Source organism: Buceros rhinoceros, unplaced genomic scaffold (assembly GCF_000710305.1).
Source record: "Buceros rhinoceros silvestris isolate BGI_N320 unplaced genomic scaffold, ASM71030v1 scaffold11377, whole genome shotgun sequence".
NCBI lineage: Eukaryota > Metazoa > Chordata > Aves > Bucerotiformes > Bucerotidae > Buceros > Buceros rhinoceros.
In genome coordinates this window covers 19,396-39,388 of record NW_010421595.1, presented here as the reverse complement: position 1 = coordinate 39,388, position 19,993 = coordinate 19,396, and the positions used below count along the sequence as shown (strand labels likewise).

General features: G+C 38.7%; 1 protein-coding gene across 1 annotated transcript in view; it reads right to left on the bottom strand.

The window, feature by feature from the left end:
* Positions 1-295: 295 nt before the first annotated feature.
* The window catches only part of PCMTD1 (protein-L-isoaspartate (D-aspartate) O-methyltransferase domain containing 1), a 22,327-nt gene continuing 2,629 nt past the window's right edge, over positions 296-19,993 (bottom strand). Inside the window, exons 2-5 of the mRNA XM_010139731.1 lie at positions 18,036-18,138; positions 6,925-7,096; positions 5,221-5,344; positions 296-2,959 (exon numbers count right to left, since the gene is read on the bottom strand). Of these exons, the coding sequence (XP_010138033.1) occupies positions 2,589-2,959; positions 5,221-5,344; positions 6,925-7,096; positions 18,036-18,138 (770 nt within the window). The 3' untranslated portion in view covers positions 296-2,588. The remainder of the gene's footprint in view (positions 2,960-5,220; positions 5,345-6,924; positions 7,097-18,035; positions 18,139-19,993) is intronic.

The window sequence follows — 19,993 nt, the reverse complement described above, 5'->3', positions numbered from 1 at the left end:
CAGCTGTTCTGGAGTACACAGCCCAAGCACAGCTTCGCGGCTCTCCAGGAGAAACCAACTCTCCACATGAGTACTTCAAAGTAGCGCTGGGCCCAAAACAGCTCTTCTCTGTCATGAGTAACAACTCCTCTTCCAACCTTTGCAAAAATCCAAAATTTACCACGAAGGTGTGTTACTCTGTCTGAAATGCAGTAATAGCCTTTATTAAGAAGTTACTGACCTAACTATAGACACAATGGTATCTGAATGTCCAAACGACTGACATTACTTGCAAAGAAACACAGAAATTCAAGCAAGCAGAAACCACAAAAAAAAACATTTTATTGCAACAATGTCCCCATCAACCGAGGTGGCAAAAATTAAGTTTTAATTCGTTTTGCGTTTCTACCTTTTTATTTATGTAAATATAAATTCAAGAGTGTAAAATAAATCCACATATAAAACACAGAAGAAACATTCTCTTTCAGTGACTCCAAAAAAACTTACATACCGAAGAATCATGACAAATCATCCGCTGTCCATTTTTCCACGTATACAGGCGTGAAAGAACGCAGAAATTTATTCTCCAAAAGCATCCTGTATAAAGTCCTTAAAGTATTTAACTAGTATTTAGTAATCTCATACTCTTGAGCTTATAGATGTAGATTCCAAGAAAAGGAGAGACAAAAAAAAAAATCTCAAACTTCAGATTATTTAAACTCCATCTAAAATAATCCATTTAAAACAAGATTATGTTCAATTCTTATAGCTGAAGCATCACAATTACTTTATTAGTATCATTATTTTGGAAAACTATTTCTTATTAGTTTTTTTCTGCTTTTAAAATAAAGTCAGAATATTTATTTCAAATAGTTTTGTTTACTTCTACTGTAAATATACTGCAGAAAGTAACTCCACATGCTGGTACAACAGGCCTTCATGAAGTTCCACTTAAACATTACTACGATGTACCTCAAAAAACAGGGACTACAGCATGAAATGCACCATCGAGAGTCAGTGTCACGGGATTACGTCTCGCCTTCCTTCCCAGATGTACAAAACACTTAGGTATTCTGAAGCCAACACGGACCATTAGACCACATGAATATTGGCTGGTTATAAACACTTGGACCGGGAACTTATTACTGCTTTAGAAAGGTGTGATTATTTTCTTTTCTTGTTATCACACAACTGTTACCACTATTACAAAACGCATCGTGCAGGATATTTCCAGAGGAATGTTTTTCACTGGGCCCAATGATTGTGGCTTTTAACGCATATCATGCCAAGTTCTTAATGAACAGTGTTTTCCCTCATGGTTATGTTACAACAGAATGAAGAAATTAGGATGGTAAAAGCAAACCAGGTTAAAAGTGAGAACTGCAAGTAACTTCACAACTAGAAGAGGAAAAATCGTGGAAGGGTTTCAGCCAGCTCTGTTGTGGGTCCCCACAGTCGCGCTGCTACTCTTAGGCTTCCAAAAGATGCATACGGTTTTATAAATACTTCTGTGCTAAGAGCCATGCTCAGAAACAAAATACAGGCTAGCACAAGTCTACCTTCTTGGAGATGCAGGTTAAGTATAAAGTTCACTTACTAAAGTGCATTTGCTGAACAAATTCTAACTTCTACGATTATAGCTATTCCAAAAAGCGATATAAACTAAACTTGGTTGAAATTCTACCTCTACTTAAAAGCAGTAAATATGACCGAGATCTAAATTACAGTCTCGTATTACCAAACATTTTGACTTAATGCTGTGAGCTGTAAAAATAAACGAAAGGTACTCTCCTGAACTTCCCCCAAAGGAGGAAGCACCTCTAGGTAGCAATACTGAAAGCGGAGGATGGAGTAAAGTCTAAGCAGAGCTGAAGTAAGCCATTGCTTTGCTTCTTATTCGGTAGGATGTTTCTTTAAGGCTCTGAGAGAAGCTGTTACGTTTCTCAAGATCTTTTGGCAACAGACAAAAACGCAGAAGTAGCAGGGTCATCTGACGTTTCAGAACTTGTATTTCCACGTTTCATTAAAGCCAGCGCATTCAGTGTCTGTATACATTTATTGCACTTGTGTCGTTGGAATACATCTATACCAACAGAGTAATAATGATTGCAACAAAGCCATAGTAAAATAAACTTTAAAAGGGTCTGATTCTGACGTTAGAGGATAAGTGTCTGCATGTTTAAAATGTTACCCTAATGATAATAAATACAGACAAATTTCTCATCAAGTCAGATGCAGGTGTTTAACAATTATTTAGCATATATAAAATTTCACTCGTCCTTTCTTTTATCAATACAAATCTGTTAGGGATCAAAAAAGACTTACCATGCAAAATATCGATTAGTGCTGCATAACAGAATATATATACTTCTATCAGAGTTAAAACAGCATTTTCAAAATTTAAAGAAAAATAGATTTTTAAAAAGGGATTCTACTGTCGAATGCAAGTCTTCCTTGTAGCAAAGACAAGAGAGAGACAAGGAACGATATATCGCTGTAATTCAGTCTTGATGAAAGACTAAAATAATTTGTCCACCTACTTCTTAATAAATGCTACATTTTCAAGAATAAAGGAACTATCAGTAGGCATTATTTCTACTTAAAACAAGTTATTTCTCTCTGTAATAGGTCAAGTATGCTTTTAAAGATTCAGGTAATGGTAGACTCATAATTTTCTCTCTCAACAGATTTCGAGGAGGCTCTTCTGGCTTCAAGGCCTCACTGTGATCTTTATCCTCCTCCTCTTTGTTATCATCTTCCATTCTTTCATCTTCTTCGCTATCTAGAGGCTGAGGAATGAGCTGATTACCAACAAACACATAGGTGTTAATCCTGCGCCTACGACATCTCCTGCGTTTTCGTTTCGGAGGAGCCTTCTGAGCAATACCCTTGGCTTTCATCTCCTCATTTATGAAGTTTCTAAGGGTGCGTCTGATATATATTCGAGCTAGGTCCTGGAGATTCCTAACAGCACACGGAGCTAAAATGAAAGGAAATTAAGTTATATTAAGTGAAATTTCCCTCTAGCAAAAAAAAAAGCTACAAGGCAGAACGACTGGTGTTCAGGAACAGTCGAAATTTTAGAACATGGTATAATATGCAAATGAAACAAGGGCAGACAGAGCCACCTTGAGAAACCCCATGGCACAGCCCACGAAATTAAAGAGATCTTTTGACAGATATAGAAGACAAGTAGAAAGCATGAACAGATTACTGAAATAAATTTAAGAAAACGTGCAAATATTGTCACCTTTTAGCACCTGGCAAGTCTGCTAGCACTGTTTTAGATCCTGAGGCTGGGAAACAATTTCTACCCTTTCATCATATTTGTTTAGGCAAGTGCTCTTCTTCTGCCTCCCTCTTCTCCTCAGTATGCTTCTCCCTACCTCCTACTGAACCCAACTGATGAGAGAGGGTCTATCAACTTCACAGCTGACCAACCAGGTAAGTCACCCATACCCTTGCAGCCAAAAAGGACTGAAAGACCTAAAGAAAAAAAAAAACCCAGCAAGTAACAAAAAGCCCAAAGCCACATATTTGCTAACAGACAGGCAGGTGGTGACTAAGTACTGCTGGGCTGGTGGATGCCTGTCCTAGGTGAGCTACTCCAAGGAAAACAAATCTGCACACCAACCTAAACTGGAGCCTGTTTGACTTTCTTCCTTGTCATTTTTCTTCCCGTACGAAGTAGCCTAACATTAATGGGGACTACAGCAAGGAAGTTAGTGAAGAAATAATTTTGGTAATTACACTTCCAATATTGCATTCAGCTTAAAAAACAAGGTATTTCAAACAAAACCTATTGTTTGATACACTGACTTCAGATGCAGGCTAGGTACTCATGAGACAGAAAGGATGTTTATGACTGACAAGACTGATTCCACCTAATGCCAACAGAAATAAATAAAAAAACAGCAATAAAAATAAAAAACCAAGCCACAACCAAGTTGTGTTTAATATAAACACAACTCAAAACTCAAGAACGTATCTAACTACTGAAAACACATTTGTGAAATCAGGCTAAACATGCCACGATTGTGGATTGCCTGCCAATCACAGTAAAGGCTAATAGACGAGCAGGCATTTGTCCTGGGTACAGAACTGTGTAAGAGTCCATAAATCAGAAAAGTCTTTTTATTTCCTTCAGAAGAGGATGGAACAAAATTTTGAAGCACTGCATCCTGATAAAGGTGTAAAAGCAGTAAGCTCTCAGCTTACTTATTCTGTAAGACAATATAAAACAACCACCTTTTTAGTGCTGTTACGATGGATTATATACTATTTGTTTTTGAAGACAACAGCATCTAGAAGGTTTAAAGACAAAGGAAGCTCCTCGCAGTCACAGCCCAGATCATAAGCTCTAACTGGTAACCACCAACAATTTGTACTACATAAAAGTCTCCAAATTTCTGGCCAGATCTGCAGTTATAGACAATGCAACCTGATAGGACGTCCTGGACTCCTGAAGGGTTTGTACCTGTTTCACAGTTAAAAAACATGCGTGGAGGCAAGAAACATGCAAAGAGGACAGGGGGATTAGTTCCTTTTGGATGTTTGTTAACGAAAGAAAAAACAAGAGAGAAAAGCTGTTACCTTCTAGGCTCTTTGTTGGATTTAAGTTCCCACATTCTACCGAGCTCTGCATATTATCCTACTCCTAGCCCTGACTCCTCTGACAGAAAATTTCAACCCTACATCTTTCTCTGCCACTTTTCCCCACCTCCCCTTATCATGCCATCTTATCTTGGCAACAGATGCACTTTCAGGGATTTTCTAAACGCATTGCAGCTAGAAAGGTTACCCCAGTGACTCCCAAAAACCAGCCAGGCAAGGCTGTATCAGTTGCAGGCAGACACAAGCACATTCAGCTTGTAACATCGTACCACACCACAGCTGCAGTTTGGACCCGTACCTTCCATTTCAGGGGGAAGAGAAGAAATATTTTTCTCTGAGACCATCAGAAAGTTAGCCTGACCGACATAATAATAGCTTGCTATTTTATCTCTACCTTGCTAGAAACGGAAAAGCTGAATCTAAACAAAAAGTTTGGAAAAATAAGCTGGAAACCCTGTACGATATTAACTCAGGATATTAATTATTCAGCAACTATTTTGCTAAACGTTATGTTTGCGTTCCATCACATTACATACGTATAGCATAGCGTCCTCGCCTCCAGACCACCACCGGCAGACACTGTAACAACCCACCAAGCCAAAGGCAGCGAGCACAAGCAGCACTTACGCAGTCCCACAGTGTCATGCTTGCCGTTGTCCTTTCTGTTTGGTTGCACAAGGGGAGCAAATGAAACAGCGAGGATATTCTTGCTTTCCCACGTGTTCTGTCCTGTTCTCAAGATTTGCGTTAGCTGCATAAAACCAAAAGCAAATCAGTGGTTAGTTTTGTCACACAACACTATTCAGATTCATGTTCAAACAGGCTGATATTTTGCTTTGATTAAAAATTAATTTATAAAGGCTGTTTTATGAACAGAAAGGACTTGCGTATTTCTTGAAATATTACTTGGACACTAGAGTACTGATTATGGCTCTCTGGCAAAGGCAGGAGATGCAGCTGGAAAATTAAGGCCCAAGCTAAGTTTTGGCTTTATTTTTATTTTTCCAAAAAGATCACAGAATACTTTAGATTGGAAGCAACCTCTGGAGTCCTGCCTCCTGCTTGAATAAGACCAATGAGTTAAATCAGGCCACTCAGAAGCCTTTCTACTGAAGTTAAAGATCTCCTAGGACAGGCTGGGGAATCTCAGCCTGCCGTAGTGTTCAACCACTCTCGTTATGAAAAATCCCCTTCCCCATGTGCAAGCAGAATCCCCCTTGCTGCCAGTTTTAACGCTCTTCTCTCAGTTCGCTGTGCACCTGCAAGGAGAACTGGACTCCTGTCTACTAAGCAAGTTCTCCACCCCTTCAGGAAACTACGCCAGGAGTTAGATGCTCCCTTAGCTGTTTCCCTGCAGGCCAGATTAACTCAGACCATCCAGTCACTCCTTATACTGAACACACTCTAGCCCCCCCAACCATCTGTAGCTAAGGTAGAAATATCCACACTTATTTTTCCTTTCAAACTAGGACTAGTTTTAAGCTGGATTCCAACAATTTCAACTGTCAGCGTCTTAGTCCAATAAATATTGGAAAAAATGTTTATGGAACTGAGTCACACAGGCTATGTTTAAAAAACTCGGGCATTTTGAGAAAGCAGATACATAATGTGATAGTCCTTTTGGAAGACAAAGTAGCATGTTTATCAAGAAGCATTTAGTAATTATCTGTATTTGGGAGGACATCAGCTTAAGTCAGATAATCTGCTTTTCTCAGTTTCCCTACTAGTAGAACAGGGAGAGTAATACTTACCTTTGTAAAGCCTTTTGAGATCTAAGGATGGAAAGTGCTAAAGTGCCAAGTATTATTTTAATAATACACCTGCCTGAAAACTATTTAATCTAACACAGAAAAGCAGCTGAAAACTGCTGGAGGAAAGTCATATTTTTTCCTTCCATTTTTTGTGCCTCCCCTTACTATGTCCAGCTTATCACAGCTACTTCATATTGCTCTGAAATACTCGCTTGGTGTAGAGGGCGGTTTCTTTGTTTACAAGTAATGTCTAACACATCTGTGGCAGGGAGATTGTATTACACCAGTTCTAGGACTGGTATAACACACTGAAAATACTCTGAACGCAGTTCTAGTTTCGCTGAAGAAGCAGTTTTGCCACAGACTTCGTTAGCAGGAGCGTATTGATAATGCTTTCCTACGAGTTTAATGGAACAATGTTCAAGACTTCATTAAAAAGACTAGGAACTGCTTAACTGCAACACCACAGTGAATCAAGGTATCATTAGCTGAACATTAACTTAGTCAAACACACATTTAATCGCATTCCTTAAATTATGTATTTCTCAAGGATAAAAAGGATAAATTGTCACTAAGTCACCTGATCTTCTATAGGCATTACTAAAATGCCTCCAACTTTCAATAGTATTTTCATGTAGTTTTCATGGTCTTTCTGGACTCCAGCTCCACAGTAAATCCGGTCATACTGATGACTGTCTGAGGCTATCTCCAAACAATTACCAACCACAAAGGCAGGTTCACAGAACTCAAATCTAAAGGGAAGACAAAGAACAGAAAAAAGAGAGGGGACACATTTCAAATCAGAATTTTTAAACAAAAGCCAGTCCAGATAAAGACAGAAAAATATTTTTCATCTCCTCCCTTATGTAGACTGGCGCACACACTTGAGAAATCTGTGTTAAGGCAACACCTCGTGAAAATAATCTGGGGGGTTTTTTCTGCCACATCAGGATACACCGAAGAAAAACTCTTAAGCAGTTAGAATTATTTATTATGCACACCAGAAACAGCCTCACAGCATCACCAGACTGCCCAACTGCAAGCAAACAGATTGTCTAAAGAACACAAAGGAAGAGTGCCTTTAAAATAAAACATTTATCAGCAATGTGGGATATCCAGGCTGTTGAACAAATATTGGAAACAGGTCATCTCATAATAGCCTCCCCCTATTTTTTTTTTAAATTACACTTTTGAAAGACATTTCCCTCCACCTTGAGCCCAATCCACTTTTCCCCAAATCAGGAGTTCAAAGGAAAAGTGTGTAATTTTTTGACCACACACAAAGCAAGAAAAAAAATTTACATCAGAAGCATCTGTTCTAATTTCAACCAGCAAACGAAAGTTTCACAACTGTTTTTAAACAGACCTACATTTCTAAATAGGAGTTGCAAGGGTTGTAAGGACTCTGTCTCTGCATAAAATACCACAGGAAAGATGGAGAGGATAGAGCTATATTGCCAAAGATGCAGATATTCTCCATTACACTGATATTTTCTGGTATTTTTCAAATCTCTGCAGCACCTTACTGCTTCAGCTGTTAACACAATATAAGTAATTCAACTTTTTTAAAAGATAAAAACCCTTTGGTGAGTAACTTTAAGTTTTCCCCAAGCACTTTAAGCAGCTCATAAAAGAATTTATGGCTTTCTGTGGAAAAAAAATTAATTAAAACCTAACACCTTGTTGTTGCATGAAATAGTTCACCATCTTCACCTGACAGTATGATAATTCAATGCATCTAAAACTTTATCCAGAAAGGACGAATTTTTCGAGGAACTTCTTCAAACACATGTAGCCATTTCATGAACTGTACAGCTGACTGTCACTGGACAAGGATTTTACTTTTTTTACTTGGCTAGCAGCAGCAAATCCCAGTGCACCACCTGACAACATTCAGATCAGTGTTTCTTTGGTTACCAGGAAGCTTGGCAGCTTTCACTGCTCAGGTATGCTGCCTGTAAGGCCTGGCTGACTTTCCTATCTTCAGCACTGCCATTAACAAATCAGAATTCTATTGAACTGAAGTTTTTGCCTGAAGTTCTTTTTTCCCCCCCAAATGGGATGCAACGCTTTCTTCTTTGACTACTCACAGAGAGACCCCAGGATTCTTTAGTAGCTGTATGCGGCCAGTGGTCCATAAAGTTGTTCCCTCTTCCAAATCCAAAGGAAAAAAAAAAAAAAAAAAAACTAAAAAAACTGGTAAATTAAAAGCTAATTAGTTTCTGTATCCTCTTCAAGACCAAAAAAAAAAAAAAAAAAAAAAAAAAACTACAAACACTGGTAGATTAAAAGAAAAAAAAAACTGGGAGAGGGAGGGGGGACAACTGCTTTGTGGCACACAACTGGGCAGCTAGCCCAGCCTGAACTGGGGTTGAAATCATTTCAGATGAAGACAGAAAGATCTAGAAATACATCAGGCAAGGTTAAATGCTGGGAAGAAAACACAACCTAAGGCACTGATCACTTTGCTAAAGAAGAGATCTCATTTCATAAGCACTAGGACTATCAGGTGCTTTTCTACATTCAGCAAAGGTCAGTCAGGCAAGTTCACACTATAGTTTTAATTTCAGTGTGTCTACAGTTTAAGTCAAGCATCACCACATCAATTTAATTTGGAAGTTTGAGCGAAATATCTTTGTAGGCTTCAAAGTACAAGAAGAAGGGTGTGGGGGGCAGAGGGGAGAGAAAGAAAAGACGGTACTTTTTTCAAATGCAGTTTTAGATCTTAGGACAGTCGCTGTCAGTTTCATAAAAATGAAAGACAGCCTGCCTGCCTAACCTGGCAACTTTCACAACTTCTGCTGATCTTCTCAGAATGCTCTTCTACAAGCTGGCAAGCTTATTACCAGATACTCCTGAACTGGTTCCTCTACTAGAAACCACCCTAAAGCTCTGGAAAGCCACTGATGAACCTTCTTAAAACAAGCAGGAACACCAAACTCTCCAAGGAATCAGAAACACAGAACAAAACAATACCCCACAAAACATTCCCCAGACACAAAACACTCTACACATGAGCTGTGGATGAAAATCCACAGGGGTCTTTACAGATATAGTAAAAGCTGAAGAGAACTTCTCATTTAGCTCCAGAGCCTGCAGACAGAAGAGCAGAAAGTGCAAATGACACCGCAGCAACCTCCTGTTACACCTTGTGCTGGTTTTCTCTGGGACAGAGTTAATTCTCTCCACAGTATCTGGCACAGGGCTGTGTTTCAGATTTGTGCTGGAAACAGTGTTGATCACACAGGGATGGTTTAGCTGCTGCTGAGGAGTGCTCACACACAGTCAAGGCCTTTATGCTTCTCACCCCACCACAACTGCTTCAGCAATTGCCATATGTAGCTTCCTATTACCCAGGAAGCTAAAAGTAGGTAAAAAAAAATGATAGAAGAAAGGTTATAAACTGTCTCCGGTCATTGCAACGTGTGAATTCAGAAGTCAACCCTGTTCATTCACACTTCTCACAGAACCAACTGCTTTGTGTGTTATAAAATACCAGAGACATAGAGAGTTCATACTTAGTAAAGTACTACGGACTTCGCAAACTTAGTTAAGTCGTACAGTGGTGAAAATTACTACTCCACTCTCCCATGTAAAGTAAACCCCACCGGTGATTCAACAAGCTTCCCCTGCTCCCTGACTCTTCAGCTGATTCTACTTTCAGAGATACACGCGCTTCTGAATCAGAAAGAGCTGACAAAAGCGTGTACCTTCTCTTGCATTTATCTAAGCCGGTAATTTGTGATGACCTTCCAACAGAGACTAAAGGGAGTAAGCAATTTTAAGAATACTGACCAACAGCATCACAAGCCTGTCAGTCTTACAGCGTGAAAGTAGCATCAGCCACTTTGTTTTACAACGGACCTTGACCTAACCAAACCCTAACTGTCAAAGTCCTACTTGTCACTATATCCACCAAGACGATTTTATTCCTATTGCCTCTGGGATATCACAACACATCAGAAACTTGGTTTCATCCTGTGTTACACTGAGCTATCTTTTATTACATCAATGACACTGCTGAAAACAAATGGTTTATCGATTTACCATGCAGTACTGACAAACATTACGCTACCTATCAAGATGAGGTAGTATTTAACTTAAAGCTTTTTTGTTTTTTAAAGTTACTGAGTTGATTTGAACTACAAAATGCCAAATGTTCTTGACCATTTGTTCACCTCTACCAAATGGCCAGAGTGGCCTTAGAGAGCATTATATAGATAACACAAAGAAAACCTGTTACTTCATACATCTGATGCCAAAGGCAGCAAAAATGAAGTGCTGGAACAACCTGGAGAGCTTTTAATGATCTTGGGTTCTTCAGCTGAATGTGCTATCTTGATTACAAGAGAACCAACAGAATAGAAATGAGGAGTTCCCACTATAGATAAAATAGTAACAGAAAATTCCTGTTTAAATGAGCACTTGCCACAGGACAAATATAAACAGATGCAGATCATGTTTAGCAATGTCCCAAGATAATCAAGAAACTTCAAGCACATAGAACACCCGCCCTTCCCTCAAGGATGGGCATTTCAAGTTCATCCTCAACACAGCCGCAGTACTTCCAGCTAAATGTAAAAAAACTCTGTGGAATTTCTGTCTTTGCTGCAGCAACTTCAGAAAATTTAGAGATTGTTACTGCCCATGCTCTTTTAAGTAAGATTTCCCACAGATACCAACACGATAGAGAATTACTATTGTAATAAAGTGAACATCTGTGTGAAAAAAAAAAACCACCCAACAACCCACTTATAGCAAAGGACTAATATTACATTTTGTTGTTCTTGTATCCATATCCACCAATCTAGTATTTGTATGATAGTGAAATATGAATAAAAAAATTTAAGAGAGCACAGTACAATAACCTACCTTCATAGCAGCGTTTTTTGGTTGTTTTGGTTGGGTTTTTTTGTTTGTTTGGTTTTGTTATAAGGGGATTCATTGGTTGGTCCTACCATGACAGCCACCGCAGAACCTACCCTTTAACCACTTCCAACTCTGGAGACGTACAGGATGCGTCTTGGGGTAAGATCTTCTATCTATGCAACCTTCATGAATGCAGGATGTTAATCTGATGCCTCCTGAAGATGAAACTAGGTGCAAGTAGGCATGAATCGTCTGGTTTGGTTGGGGTTTTTCTAAGTATTACACATACTTGACTCTTTTTAAAAGGAACAAGTTTAATAAAATTGGGAAGAAAAATCAAATCATTTGAAGGAAAAACATCTGTCAACATCCACACAGGGCTTGTGTTTGAACAAAACAGTAGAATGCATTACAAGATGCTTAAGAAAAGCAATACTGAGAATCCACTTAAACTCCTTACACTTAGTACTTAAACCCAGCATCACTCTTTACACCTCCCCACTACTACATTCACACCAAGACATCATCCGATCAATACACTTCTGCCTATCCCAATTATTTACCAACCACACTCATGTCTCAGCTTGCTGCTCACTGCCCTTAGAGAAAGAGAACCCATTTCAGTACGAACTTAATTCTGTTTTCCCATCCACATTCATTTCTTTAGTCAGTCAACTCAAACCCTCCAAAAAGGTCTGAAAAATCTCATTTAGTACCATCAAGATGCTCCAAGTAATTCCCCTCTAACAGGGAATTTATTTAAATTTAGGGCACAAAGGACTACTCTTCAAATTTAATGACGTGTAAGAAAAGGTTGGCAAGTTGTTAACATTTGAACTACAGTGACACTACATGGGAACAAAATTCAAAAGCATTGCAAGGCAAATTTCACACAACTTTTAACAGAAAAAACCCCAAACAAACAAACCAGGTTTTAATACGTACTCCAAAACACTGAAGTAAAAACAGTGTAAAAACTCTTAAAATTAGTATCAAATTTCTTTTAAACCATCAAATACATTAATAACCAGACATTGAAATGAATGTGCAAAATGTGTAGAACCTGAAAACGTATGAAAAAACACTGAATTATTTTCACTACTGTGAGAACACTGACTTTTGCCCTACACTAATATACTGCTGTCCTAATTCTAATATACTGCTGACCATGTTTCCAGCAAAAGGATCCTTGGGATAGGGGAAGAAGGGAAGAAAAGAAAAAAAAACCTGGCAGACTGGTTTAGAAGTTTCTTACTCTCTTCACCAACAAAAAACTAGCCCATCTTCTTAAAACAGCAGCCAAAAAATTAGTGTTTCCTGTGGTTATTTTAAGACAGACTGAAAAGCAACCCATAATTTAATCTAGGAAGTTCTGGTTCCTTTGTCCATTTGCATCGAAAAGACAATATTCTTGGAGCTTCCTCTATGTCAAACGTAAGAATTTAATAAATCAGTACTGCAAGTACTCCTAGAACCTGCCTGAACACTAAAACATTCACTGAAAGAAACCTTGAAGAAGCTTTCAAATAATTTTGTAGTTTTTTCAGGTTTTAAATTGACATGAAACTTACGTTCTTTGAAAACCACAGAAGCAGGTCAATACTCACATGGCTTTGTGTGATACAACATGCCACAAGAACATGCAACAGAATAATGAAATACTCCCTGATTTCTATGCCTCATTAGCCCTTCTTGTTTTACTCGACTGCCAAAGTGCTTTAGAACCAACATCAATCAGCTTTAAAGGTACTTATGTATTGCAGGAAAAGGTTTCCCCTTTGTTTTTCAGTAAATACTTGCCCTGTTATATCCTGTCAGTGATGTCTATTAAGAATCAATCACTAGCTAAGAAAACCTGCATCGGTTAATATAGAAAAACAATTTTTAATAGGAGAAGAGTTAACACTCTTTAACTGGGACAACAGCAGTCAGACAGCAAGTTCTTTCCACCTTTTGTATTTTTTCGCCACTGTTCATTCCATCTCATTCTCAAAAATACTTGCCACTAATCTCGCTCTCCATTCAGCACTGGTTTACAAAACCTGAACTTTGGTAGTAAAATAAAGAATTATATTAAAGATTACTTTTCGTCAATTCCACAGTGAATTTTAAGAATAGAGTGCGAGAAAATATTTCTGTCCTTTCAGTTTACTGGCAGGGCCCTAATACATTCATGGATAGAAATGTGGAAAACAACCTACCTGTTTACAAAAACAGAAGAGTATTTACTTGGTTTTGTTTTTTACTAAAGCAGAAAAAATGGTTTTACAGGTTGAAATTGTCCTATTTTCTACTGCAGGTTTTTGTTAAGCAACAGGTTTTACAGGAAACATGCACCAAGCACTGTCACTCGCTTTAATGTAACAAATATTCTAAATACTACCAAAATTTGAAGCAATGAGAGATTTCCAAAGAAAAGCAGTGTCCCCCATCAGATTTATTTTTCTTTCTTCCTAGAAGATATTTATGTGTGGTTCTGAGAGGGCAAGAGTACCTACTTCTGCAACTATCAAATACTTGAAAAAAATGCAGGTTTACTTCCTTCCTAGATAAAACTATTATTTTTTGAGCGTTCTGGTTTAGAAAGTGTAGAGTTAGAGATAGTACTTCTCTTTAATCTCTCTAAATAAAAAATGGATGTTCCAAAAGCCTATTTTCCTTTCTTTTTTAACACAGCATCAAAGAATCCCACTGGAATTCTTGCAGTCCCTATGTTGCTCTGGTTAGACTAAACCTCCACAAGAATCCACATTCATCGCTAAAAAACCACCATTTACACTACTGAAAACCAAGCCTAAGTTATCAGTGCGACTGGAACTGAGAAAGCCATCACTGAATTTTGAAGACAGTTTCCTTTTCCTGTTTAGATTTAATCGTTAACCCACTGCACAGGCAGGGAGGAGCTTTATTTCCTTTGCGTGTATACAAGGAACTTGCTGTTTCAAATCTGGTTTAATGAAAAGAAAGTGAGCCTTCCAAGCCCTGAATCTCAGTGAAGACAAGTAAGTATGTATTCTATCAGATGATTACACTTACTATTTTTCAATGCCAACACAATCTACCACAAGACTTCAGGAAGAAGTTTCCCCCAGAACAGTTATTGCAGAAGTAGTACTAGGGTTCTTGTCACTTACCATTGAAGTGGTTTCTTTTGATCCTGAGAAGGGTTGGTGATTTTCTTTCACAGCAGGGGCTTCACCAGCTTACCCAGGTTTGGTTTTTGATAGGGTGCTAGAAGATGGGCAACCTAGCCTTGCCCTGGGGCTCTCTCTCCAAGCTGGATATTCTAGGTCTAGAAGTTGACTGGGAGCAGAAAAGACAACACATTCCCCTTCAATAAACAGGTGAAGCGGGGCCTGGTACTTGCACATTTGTGTTTTAGATAGAGCCTTCTTAAGGAAAGATTTTTTCTTTTTTCCCCGTAATTGGCATGCATTCCCTGAAGATTTTAAGAATGAAAGAGAGCCTTACGTGTAGTTCAGAGCCTGAGAACTACCTAAAATCTTTGCACTTCAACCATGATGACACCTTCGGATGGAACTTCTCTTTGGCTTCTACCAGCAAACATGTTGTCAAGTAAAAAATCACGGCAGCATTTTACCTCTCAGAATGAAGAAACACCTCTGTTTAGAGGAATACTATTTTTGTAGATTGGTGGGATATGGATACAGATACAAGTGATTACTGGAACTACTTCTCTTTGTGAAACAGGTATCGGAAAAGCTTTTCCTCCAATGAATGGTTCGAGAGGCCAAAACAGGTAAGTCCAGCTACCAGAGATAGACAACCCTCCCTTTAGGCAGTGAGAGTGTCTCAACTCCTTCTGGATATGCTGTTTTCACATTGCTTCCGCTCTTTGGTCAAGCGCCTACCCTAATGATAGAAAAGTAAGCTTTTAATTATGTTTCAACAATCTTCTCATCAGGAATCAAGACAAAAAAAGTTATAGCACACAATCCTGGATCATTTCCCCCTTAAAATGGCATCAAATCAATATTCCATCTTGCTTTATCAGGCAAAAACTCACCTAAACCATCACGATCCAGATCCACACAAAAGTCAGATGCAAAGCCAATGGCCTACTGCTCCGAGCAAAGGAACACCACAAAGTTACAGAGTACTTCTTCAGGATCTAAGTTTAAGCTCTCCGCATACCTACCCAGAAGGTTCAACCCATTTTTTGTTCCAAAAGTAGAGGGTTTAAAATATTTAGAGCAGACTGAAGAACATGGTACATTAAAGAATGCAGGGAGGTGGCAATGTGAAGCTTTACAGGACTCCCCACCTACATAACTCTGTTAACGTGAGGTAGAAAGATCCTGGGCTCTGTGCTCCTTCTGTCGACCCTGTGCCTTGTTAGAGGCTGCTGGCAGGTGTAAGGTATTTTTCCCCATCACACGCACACATCCACTCAGCCAATTTACTTCATTCATACCAGTCTGCCACATAAAATCTGTTTTCAAAGAGTAAGGACACCTGCTAGGTATTGTGTTCAACAGCATTTAACAGCAGACAGACACTGCATACCTTTTACTTGGCACAATTTTGGGTAAATATCTTTCACTTATAAATGAAGATGCAGGAAAAAGTTACTGAAACAAGAATCAAAACCAGACTTACTGACGCAGAGCACATTACTTTGGGAGGTAGATCAGAAATCAACACATGCTGTATAAATTCGCTTATATTAAAAAAAGAATAGAAGGACCCCATCGCAGAAAACACGCCACACCATCTTCATTAACTACATAAAAATACAGAATATTTACAAGAAAGCAGTTAAACAGAATCAGCTATGCAAACCAGTTACCAATCCCCCCACAGAACACAAAATCCAGTCAGTATCCTGTCAGCAGCAGCGCAGCTATTTGTACCAAAGAGCACTTTCACAGAAGTATAATTTTTGTTAGGTTGGTGAGGAAAGTGGTTCTGTAGCCCCTGCTTAGTATTTTACTGCTGTGAGGAAAAGGTGGGTTGTTAAACAGCATATACCAAGATATAATATAGGAATTAGTGATGAAGGTCGAATTGTATTCCCTAACCTCCTGACTTCTTCCCCTCACTGGAATAACACTGCATATCTACACATCACTTTAACTACCACTGGAAATAGCACACACTATTTGTAACGCTGACCCCAGAGCTGACTTTTGCTGAATTATGGAAAAATACATCTCTTCTCCTTTAAGAGTATTCAGATCATTTGCTCTGTATGATCAGTTATTTCCTTTAAACACAATATACATACAACAATGACATTCGCCTATGCCAGGTTTAGCAACTTTGGGGTTTTTTCCAGTTCTTGCATGTTTTAAAGTGATAACCCCAGTGTTCTGATTTAAATCACGTAAGAGTCCTGATCAGATTTTGTTTAAGCAATACCAACATCTCCTTGCTACCTCTTCACTCAATTTCTCTTAATTGCTCACCAGATTGGAGGAACATTTCAGTCATACCTGGCCTGTGGTATGTCGTAGTACACACGCCCACAGGAATGCAGGAGTACTTGTGTGAACAGGAAGGGATTAGCTGGCGGGTACACTTAACTTAACAGAGCCGTTGCTGCAACAGTAGTAATGATCACGAGTGACCACATTTCACCAGGTTTTAAGACAGCTTAGGTAAAAGTGCATCACAAAGTTCCTGACTGAATCCATTGTTATTTACTTTGGTTTCCATATGTATTAACCTCACTTAACGTAGGTGCCTGTATTAAAATTAAGTCAGTAGTAATGAAACGTATGTACCTTCCCTCATGATTTTATTTATTCTAAGCAGGGGAAACATGGTACTAAATCACCTGGCCACTGTCAGAAGTACAGAATAGAATTCAGATACAGGTAACACTAGGATGATACCTCAAACTAACTGTAATTAAGAGCCTTCTGTTACTTAGGAGCACGAGGAGGAAGGTCTTGTGGTCAGACCAGAGCTTCCAAGGTTTGGGGTATGGAAAAAAGTGGATTGAGCTCCAGCCAAGACAACCAAGAGCAAGGCAGTTCATAAAGCACGTTACAACAAAGGTAAAGTGATAGAAAAAAAATTCTCTGCTGGGGAAGTGGCACAGGATGTGCAATTCTTGGCCTACTCCCACAATTCAAAACTTGTTCTGCGTTTCCAGAAGCTACCTTATAATCACTGCTGGAGAAGTTACTGACTGTAAAGAAAGATGTCTTTTATGGAGAACTTGCTTTTCCATTCACAGAGGCAGATATGCCCAAGACGCAGGTGCTCGTGGGCCAATTTAAAACCAGTAATAAAAAAATTGTTCGGTAGGTAGAACCCATAAGGTTGAAAGCCCTGTAACCTGGAAGTATACCAGTAAAAACCAGTGGTGTATGAGCATAGACAAATACCTCTAAGTCCATCTCTGGGTATTAAGTGTGAAGACAAGCAGATAAATTTACTCACTTATAGATCAAGAGCAGTAGATTGGAAAAAAGTTAATACTGTATAGAAAGATGATGTACAATGATATAACAAAAACTGACTTAATGGATAGAAATTACTCTATATCTGTAAAGACGCCTGCATATCCCATCATTAAGCACGTGTATATAGGCATGTACGTGTACATACATACGTGTACACCGCCAAAATGCAGGGGACTCAATTCTGGTATGTATTACACAGCAGAAATACTCCCACGTTTCTAACGAGTGCTTCCTTAGGCCTTAACTTACCTCAGGAACTAGGGTCACAAACTGGATGGTTTCTATTTTGGTTGTACAATGGCATTCTTCTCCCCTCCCTAGACTTGTGAACAACAGTTTAACAACAAAAACGTTGCTGCAAAGTGAACTAGACAAATCAGGTACTTACTTATCAAAGCTATCACTATATTTTATGAAGCTCTCCAATTTTTCCTTGGCATATTCTACCACATCTGAATGAAGCTCTATTCCATGATTTATCCCAAAAGGTCCTGTAAATAAAAACAGCAGGGTGTTTTTTGGGTTTTAGTTTTTTCTTTAAGCACAACTGCATGGAACAGCATTATACCTTTCATCTGTGCAAAAATTAACATCACATAAAAACACAGAAGTCTCCCAACAGCTCTAAATGAAGTTATCTTTCATCTGCATTACGTGCTTAAGAGGAAGGTGAAGGTCAAAGGAACAGTGAAAGAAAAGGGACAGAATTGTGGCAAAACAGTTTTACAGAACACGTTTTTTTTGTAAGTGTCTGTGGCGAGGGTTTTTTTCCTCGCTCGTTTCTTACAGTGTGCAGAAAAAAAAATAAATCTGACTACAAGTCAGTCTGAGCAACTTTCTTCAACACAGTATTTAGCTGGAATACCACAACTGCCAATTATAATTTAGCCTGTATTTTGGTATTTAAATTTTGAAGTTTCCTTATAGGAAAGTGTTCAGCTTCTGACAATTCACAGATAGGGTATTATATCCCTTAGCCACATCTGCTCTTCTGTTTTGCAGGTTCCAAAATCACAAGTCTGGTCCCAATTTACTTATGTGATAATTAATTTCCATCTACAACTGACCACATGTTATGTTCACCCAGCACAATCCCATCCCAACTGCCGCTTTCCTGCAATCAAATCCAAGTGTATTTCCAAGTCAATTTGTGTGACAAAAGTTAATGATGTTTTTCAGGAACAAGAAGAAATCATAAGAGGGTATTACGAAGATTATCCACATCAGGAAGGAATCTGAATCAAACAGTCACATTTTCTGCGGGGATTCTATATTTAACACGCACTTATAGCCCAGGGACCTTAGTCACTGGAGCACAGAATTGGGAGAGGGAAGGGGAAGGAGGGAAAGTAAACATCAATAAGATCAGACAAAACTTATATTTATATCCTCTACTGCATTCTAAATCTTCCCTAAATATTTAGCTCAAAGATGCTACTCCAATGAAACGGAATTCAATCTGTCTTTTCTAGGACACCCATTAAGGTTACTGAGAAAGGTTTCATTTTACTGCAAGAAAAAAAATAGTATATGCCACTAAGCTGCTTAATAATCGCAATACTTAATGTAGTTTACAACATTTTCTACTGGGTGAAATAAAACCAATGCACTAGGACTGGGATCCACTAGTCCTCAGAAGACCTGCCTGATAGCAGGCAAGAGGTAGGTGGATCAGCCAAGGGATGTTCTTAGAACTTGTGAAAACATCTACCTCCCCCTGACAGTCACACCTCCTGTAAATTTAATTTATTATCTTTCATGTTAGCATAGGCAATCTCTCCCTAGCTGTTTAATTCCTCGGTGTTCCCTTGCACAGTAATAGGCTGTGATGTTTCTAACCAGTGTAGCTGCAGTTCTACAGCACAGAGCAGCATCCAAGGCATGTTTTCGTTCAGTAAAATTTCATCACCATTCCGCTATCCTCACGCAGTAAATTAAAAATGCATCGACATCACTTGTCCCAGAAGTCACATATAAGACTCAATTTTGAAAAACAAAGAACTAAAAAACCCTGTAAGTGTCAGTTGCTCCAATAGCTGGAAATGTGAGACACCACTACATCAAGATAGGTCACGGTATTCGTAATTTGAACAGAAATATGAGAAACACGTTCTCTTCTTTCGTCAGGAAAGTCACAACTGTGCATTTAAGCAAAGAGTCAGATATCATAAAAACATGAAACCAACTTCTCTGCTACTCTCCAAAGTCAGCTGGCTTTCAGCATAATGAGCTAGTGATTCCACCATCCAGCCTGAACCACATTTACAGTTTCGCAGTATCAGCAAGAGTTCATTTTATGGCTATGGAATGTTGGGTTTGGGGCTTTTTTGGTTTTTTTTCCCTCAA